This window comes from Chlamydotis macqueenii, chromosome 17 (genome assembly GCF_036417535.1).
Source record: "Chlamydotis macqueenii isolate bChlMac1 chromosome 17, bChlMac1.mat, whole genome shotgun sequence".
NCBI classification, from domain to species: domain Eukaryota; kingdom Metazoa; phylum Chordata; class Aves; order Otidiformes; family Otididae; genus Chlamydotis; species Chlamydotis macqueenii.
In genome coordinates this window covers 11635816-11643233 of record NC_141572.1, presented here as the reverse complement: position 1 = coordinate 11643233, position 7418 = coordinate 11635816, and the positions used below count along the sequence as shown (strand labels likewise).

The 7418-nt window shown below is 43.7% G+C and overlaps 1 protein-coding gene across 9 annotated transcripts in view; it reads right to left on the bottom strand.

Moving 5' to 3' along the window:
* C17H12orf43 (chromosome 17 C12orf43 homolog) overlaps window positions 1-7418 on the bottom strand; it is a 33161-nt gene that overhangs the window by 24927 nt on the left and 816 nt on the right. For 6 of the 9 annotated variants that reach the window (XM_086761146.1, XM_086761145.1, XM_086761148.1 and 3 more), the window contains exons 1-6: window positions 4463-4610; window positions 4009-4054; window positions 3058-3156; window positions 2307-2380; window positions 1742-1835; window positions 986-1357 (exon numbers count right to left, since the gene is read on the bottom strand). In XM_086761146.1, the coding sequence (XP_086617272.1) occupies window positions 1009-1357; window positions 1742-1835; window positions 2307-2380; window positions 3058-3156; window positions 4009-4054; window positions 4463-4604 (804 nt within the window). In that variant the 5' untranslated portion in view covers window positions 4605-4610 and the 3' untranslated portion in view covers window positions 986-1008. Of the gene's footprint in view, window positions 1-167; window positions 1358-1741; window positions 1836-2306; window positions 2381-3057; window positions 3157-4008; window positions 4055-4462; window positions 4611-7418 lie in introns of those variants that run through there. The other 3 variants (XM_086761151.1, XM_086761149.1, XM_086761152.1) reach the window with 3 other exon arrangements.

Sequence of the window (7418 nt, the reverse complement as noted above, 5' to 3'; positions counted from 1 at the left end):
AGCTGAAGTATAAACAGACAAGAGTCATATTGAAAACTACCAAAACCCACTGTATTTCAGAGACACAAAAGTCATAATCGACTAAAATAAGGACTGAAACACAGTGACTTTCCAGTCAGACTTAAGTCCTTCCTGTAGCAGTTTCATAGCATTGATCACCAAGGAACTAAAGAGCCATCTTCAGCCATCTTTATCTCTGCTGAGGGAGCCACCCCAGTACAGCAAGAAAGCCAACATTGTCCAAAATCTGCTAAATTAAATAAGACTAAGAGTGTAGTAGAATTTAATAACAACAAATGCCATAAAAAAAACTATACATAAAAAGAAATTTCAAAGGACATAACTTAAACAGAACTACCCATTTAGAACAACTCTGAAATAAGCTCACTGCATGCTCTGTTTGTAGGCAGGGACCCTGGAGAGGTGCAGATTACAGAGGGATTAGTAACATGGCAGTTTTCAACAACAGACAGTTATAATGATCACAGGAAAAAAAAAAAAATAAGAGGGGCCTGATATCTGACAGGATGCTTTTGATAAATGCATCTCTCATAGGCTGGAGCTATTCTTAGTAAGCATCTAGGAGGAGGCAAAAGGAGTTGATCACCTGTTGCCATGTAAACCAAATTCAAGTCATCATATTTTCTCCAGGACACAAGATTTGGTTTCATGATGTGAAGGAACAGACCAGGAGGGACACAGCTATGATTGCATCCCTCTGTCACACCAGTCTGTGCACAGTATTTAATCCTTTTACACTGGGTCTGCATAAGCAGCAGCATAGACAACTGCTGTGCTGGGAGAACAATGTTCCCTTCCCCAGGGGACGCCAACAACATCGGAAGTCACTTAATTAGACTTTCGGGCCACTGAGCTTTTAGAACAGAAGCTTTGCCAATTAATTTTTCCCTCATCTACAGCAACTCTTTTTGGTTTGTTTTTTTTTTGTTTGGTTTTTTTAGCATCCTTCATCCATCATAGTCACCTGACACTTGCAGAGCAAAATCCTCATTCTCTTTTTTTCTTCTTATTTTTCTTCTTCACGACTCCTGGCAACACTGGGTTCTCTGTATGACTGCTCTCCCTTCTCTTATGCTGTCCGTTTGCAGACACCAACCGTGGCAAGTCTTTGCTCATCTGGTCACACTCTGCTGAGTCTATTATTTTCTCTTGAATATTGTTCTCTCCCCTAATTTTCTTTTTCTTCTTTTTTTTCTGGCTGTGCTCTACATAACCCTGACTCTGATCCCGGCTGGAATCCTGGGACAGTGCAGGAAAAGCACTTTGCTTCAGAATGTCTGCGGCTGACACAGCAGCCTCCTGGCACCTTTGCCACTCTTGGTCGCTGTCCGTGTCACTGGAAAGGTAACAAAAGGCAAGGAAGTTATGTTACTCTTTTGCCTTGAATTCACCCACAGCACAAACAGCAGAGTAATCCAAGATGGGAACACCTGATAAACACCCAGTGGCTCCAAGACTCCAACACCTATAGTTAGCATTTAACCAGTTTGAAGGCTAAGGTGTTCTTTACACATACTAGGAGTGGAAAGAAGTCTCCCACAAACATTTATAGTTCCCCAGCACTAGGAAAAAAAAATAAAATCTGCTCTACTCAAATATAGGAGTCAGAAATACACCCTTCTCAAGCTCTTCAGCTTCCTATTCCTTTGCAAGTCCCAGCTGCCTCTGAAATGTGATATGCAATAGTACTTTGGGAGCAAAACAGCTGACACCACCTCACCTGGAGCTAGATGGCTGTCTCCTCCTCCTCGCGGCAGGGCAAGGCTCTGATTTCCCACAGTCTCCCGGGACAGAGGAAGAGAAAAGGCGAAAACCTAAATTATGTAAAAAGGAATTTTAGCCACAATATAAAACAGAGGTGAAAGCAATCAACAGCAATCTCCCTGTGAAGCCTCACTGCTGTTAATGCATTGCTATAGTGCTTGACAGCAATTATCTGAGACTAACACTCTGAGAGGAGATAGGGCACAGAGATCATAACATCAAAGTAACAGCTCTCACTGAGGCTAACTGGGATTCTTCTACTGCAAATCCTTATTAGTCAGTTGAGTGTACAACTGGCACTGGGCAGGATCCATCCCACTTGTCATCGTTTAACAATGTCACAATATGCCCCATCCCTGGAAACATTCCAGGCCAGGTTGGACGAGGCTCTGAGCAACCTGGTCTGGATGGAGATGTCCCTGCTCCTTGCAGGGGGGTGGGACTGGATGGGCTTGAAAGGTCCCTTCCAACCCAAACCCTTCTGTGATTCTACAGCCACAATGGCTGTGACTAGAACTCACCATCATCTCCAGAGTCAGACTGTTGCACAGAAGTTTCTGAAGGTCCTGATGACTCCTTCAAGACAGTGATGAAACTAAACAGAAAACCCCAGTCAAATCTTAGACAGGTTTGTGCAAACTGAGCTAAAGTTGGATATTTCTAGGAAACAAGACTACAGGGAGATCTTACACAGATTCTTACTTTTTTTTCTTAGTGAAGCAGTCTCACCTCCCTGCTTTCAGAGCAGACTATGCCTTCTCTCCTTAGCAACGCATGCCATAGGAATGACTTAAAAGCAGTGTTTCTAAAGCCAACTTTAAACACCGGGAATTCTAGTTCCGGGGCCATATCTACACAATAAAGACAGCGGCAACCCAGTCAGAGGCATACTGCCAGCACAACCCTGAATCAGGTACTGGCTTAGGTTGTAAGTATAAATTGAAGATTCTCATGCTGGCCTTTAAATGATTAAAGTGCTAAAGCACCCCAATTCTATTTTTTTTTCCCAAAACACATTCACCACAGAGGCAAACAGAGACAGGTAGTGCTGCACAGGGAGTCTTTACCAGATGGGCACAGCACACGGGCCAGGTTATTGCACAGAATACAAGAAGCCTGCATTTAATACAGGAACGATTAAGACAAGAGGAGAAACAATTTCTCCTCCATATCCAAGCTGCACTCAGATCTTTAATTTCCTGATTTTAGCTCCCAAAAGCATTGGTGTACTTTACCCATAGAACAAACTTTTTTAGTATAGCATGCAAATACCCATCTAGCATTGCTCCCAGTTTCTTTGCAACGTGTGCTCTGAACTCTGGTGTCGTCTGTAGCTCATTTCCATCCTCATCATGACCATTGACCTCACGCCTGTTTAAAGTAAGAACAATCATTATCTCTTTCAAGGCCAATAACACCTGGTGCTCTCACCCAAACAAGAGATAAGGGACTGTAAAGTCTCCTGCCCTCTAGTAATCAATTCATACTTGATAGGAAAGACCACTAAGAAAGAGGGAAAATAGCTTGTTAGTAACAGTTCAGTTCCCAAGAGAGACCTAAACATTATTTACCCATCTCCATCATAATTAATAACCAGATTATTTTTTATCATTGAAATAGCCTACAAATGCAAATAAGTGACATCATGACATCCTTTCTCTTGCATATAATTCCTGTACATGCTGCCACAATTCATGCAAAACCTGCCCCAGGAGAGAGGCTTTTATTAAGTTGCGTGGCTGACAGCTTTCAGAACTGAGCCTATAGAAATGGTGCAAACTTAGAGAGGACAGCACCACCTCCACTGCAAGGCTACCAATTCAGGTGTTGCTTTCCAGCCAACAAGTGCTTGGAATTGCAAAATTTTTTTAAGAAAAAGAAATTTTGTTTTATGTAACTATACTAATTCCTTCATGGGACACTTGCAGAGTCAGGAGATTTCTGACACTTAAAACTAATGCTGTAACTGACAGCAGTAATACATTTTCAACTTCCATATTCCCCTGCTGCTAGAAGAATGACAAATGTACTTTAAAAAAAAAAAAAACCTACTTGCTTTTTCAGATTTAAGCATCACTTCAGATTATGGTCGGACCAACTCCTAAAACAGAATAGGCCTTAACAGTAGGAAGCATTATAAGGCATTAACTTAAGCAGCACAAATACAATATATATTGAATTTTTCTTTAGTGAAACATAAGTCTAAAAATAGAAGCAAAATACCTTAGGCTAGGTTGAGCAGGCTGTAACTGATCCTTTTTAAGGCCTCCTGAAGGAAGAAGTATAGGCAAGTTTAAAAGGCCTGTGACCAGGACCTGTTTAATCCCCCTTTCGGCACACGTAATTTTATAGCATAAAGAATCATGCCCGAAAGACAACCCAGGCCCACCTTCGGGGGAAAACAGTTACGAGGGGAAAGGGAAACTTCCCACCGCTCAGGCCGCAGCAGACATCTTGCCCGGCTGCGCTGGGCCGAGCCCCCTCCCAGAGCCCCTCGTCGGCACCTCCGGGCGCCGGCGGCTCCCGAAGCGGTCTGGCTGTGACACCAGCACCGTGGCTGAGAGGTGCCCCTGCCCGACCGCCGCTCCCCGGGAGAGCTCCGGGTCAGGAGATGCTGTGGAGGGGCCCGGCCCAGACTGGCGGGGACGGGAGAGCAGAGCCTTAGCTGGCCGCCGACCCTCACCGCCGCGCGGCTCCGTCCGCACCGCCGCCTGAGCAGCGCAGTCCCAGGCGGCCTCCCGGAACCGCGCCGCTGCCTCGCCACTGCTGTCGGAGTCCGAGTCCGTGTCTCGGTCCGAGCCGCCCGTGGACGCCGCCATTTTGAAGGCGCGGCAGCCGTATGGCGCTCTGGGCACTGTGGTGCAGGCGGCCGGCCGCGGGGCATGCTGGGAGCTGTAGGCCTCCGGGGCGGCCGCCGACAAGATGGCGGCGGGGAGCGGGAAGCCGTGGGGGCAGCGATGGGCGCCTTCAGGTCTCCCCGAATGCGGTTTCTTCACTTCTCCGTGAAAGACGCCCAGTGAAGGCTCTGCTCATGGGAAAAGCGGGGGGGAGGCAATCTGGGGGGGGGTGGTGGTGCACTGCAGGCCAAGTCTTCCCAAAAAAGAAGAAAGCCTGGGAACAGGCATATAAGTAGAAGGAACTGTGAAGAACTGGTTGTCATATGCAGAATTGAGAGATATTGTGAAAAAGGAATATTTATGTTGGATATTTGTTCCAGGCTCCAGAGGAGAGCAGGGCAGACAGTGCCACCCATGCTGAGAAACCCCAGAAGGGCAGCAAGGGGACCCAGGTGGCCCAACCGCTGCTTCCCACCGCCCGTTCTTTGGGTTCGTGGTACAGGGAAAAGCGGTGTCCCTGTTGCTGAGCAGCCTCCTTTCACGTGTGCCGTACAGGCAAATACCTTAATATTTCTCAGATGCAACAGTTTACACAAAGTAAGAGTGAAAAACACACCAATTATACCAGAAAGCTTGCATTGCTTTTGTGTTTGTAGACAAAGAGAGAATACTTGGCATTAAAGAAAAAGGATTTGGAAAGAGTGAGCAACTGTAATAAAATTCTCAGCACTTCACATTTTGTGAGATGGTAATTTCACTACTTCAGATGTACTGACTGACAGCACTCAAATGAAGTTTTCAGTGGAGAGTCAGACATTCTTACGGCATAGACAGCACAAAAATCTTCTACCATGAAAGCATGAGATAAGATGGGATCCATCTGCTGCAGAAAGTTGTCTTTCAAAAGCAGATGAGAAAAGATACTACACTTAATTAAGATACATAAAATGTATCAGGCAAAAAGCATCGAATTCCCCCACCTCTGGCAGGGGAAAGAAAACGTGCATCTCCTCTGCCTGGAGTTGCCTTTAGCAACTGCTTTGTCCTTAAATACAAAAGTTGCAAAGATAACAAACTAAAGCCTGAAGATTGTGTGGAAGATGTTGTTTAGCGCTCTTAACCAACTTGCCTTAGCAGATCTTTCATCTTGGCTTAATGATACTCTCCTGGGCATTTCCTTCTCACTGGCTGTTAGAGGGGATTTTTGTAACAGATTGCGACCATGTTTCAGCTTGATTATTTGCCTTCACAGATGTCAAGCACCAGATGCTTTGAAGCATATTTTACTCAAGGAGAGCAGGCAAAGTTCAGTGTGCTTATGGGCCTACTCTTTGAAATATGGCAGTTTTCAGAGATACGATCCAGAAAAAAAAGAGACAAATGCGTGTCACATACCAGAAACAGCTGTATGGTCTCCTACATTTCTGGTGTGGTATGGAAAACAGAAAAGTGAAGTGAGCAGAAGCTCTTGGAAATGGCTCTTGCTGAACAAAGGCAAAAAGCCACAGCCAGATAGGAACTCTTTTACATGGAAATTCCAAGGAAGGAAGAGTATTCCCAAATGTGATTTAATATTTAATTAAGATACCATTGAGTTGAAAATATAAGTAAACCAGGAAGAATTGATGAGAAAAATACTGATAAACACTTCAAGGACTTGGATTCCTGATATATGTATGACTTCCAGAATTGAGAATTTTAGAAGGGGGCTTGTGTGCACCATAAATATCAACATTATGTGACTTAGATCATTAAAAAGTGAATAAATCAACATGATTTAGTCTAATGCACACCATGAGAATGAACTGGCCACCAGGGCACAAGGTTTTTCTAACTCTAAGCAATTACTGGCTACCAGCTACACTGAGAATGATACACTTATCACCATTAGAATATACGTAGATATAAACGATATTTCTATCTCCATTAGGCACATGATCTATAGCTCTTTGAAAGCTGATTTCTTAGCTTCGCTAAGGAAAGTATTCCCTTGCATCATTTATTATTGCCATTCAATGTAATTATTCTTTGCCGATGGGAGTACATCTGAATGTCCCACGTATATTCCCCAGCTGACCTATGGTTTTAAATAAGTCTGTTCCCCTCCTGCTCACCTTAGCTGTAAACAAGATCCTCTTCTTGTACACCACCTTTTCCATTCATCCAGTCTTACTCATTGCCTGTCTCTGGATCTTTTCCATTTAAAAAAAGACAACAGTTGCTATAAGCAGAAGAGAGGTACTGTAAATAAGTAATCATAGAAATGCATAATAATATCACTCCATTCTGAGACTTAAAAGAGAAATAAAATGTTAAAATTATCACTGCGCAGTGAAAATATTCCGTGGCTGTGTTGTCCAAGACAGAAACTGCATTTCTTTTCAGATTGCTTTAGTATTGTATGATACCCAAACAATAAAGACTGTTATGGGCATTACTTATTCCCATGATTAAAATAACAGAAACTAACTTTTTTTTTTTTACTTTTTGTACTGAAATTCTTTTGACTGTAGACTTACATGGTGCCTAGTCTAAGCTGGTCAAGTTTCAGAAACTCATCTTTGTTTTAATCAGCATCCAGGGGATACCATTTACACCTTTGGGGCCTTGTTAACTTCTTAGTAATCTGATACTACACCAAGATGCCAAATTTTTGCTTGAATGCTGAAGTTTTGCCAAACCATGCTGCTTTACTCTCTTGCTGAAAACAAGATAGCCTGCTTTGTTAGAGAAATGTTCACAGACAGCAAATACACTGCTAGTGTGGGTAGGCCAGCTTTACAACATGTGTCCTAA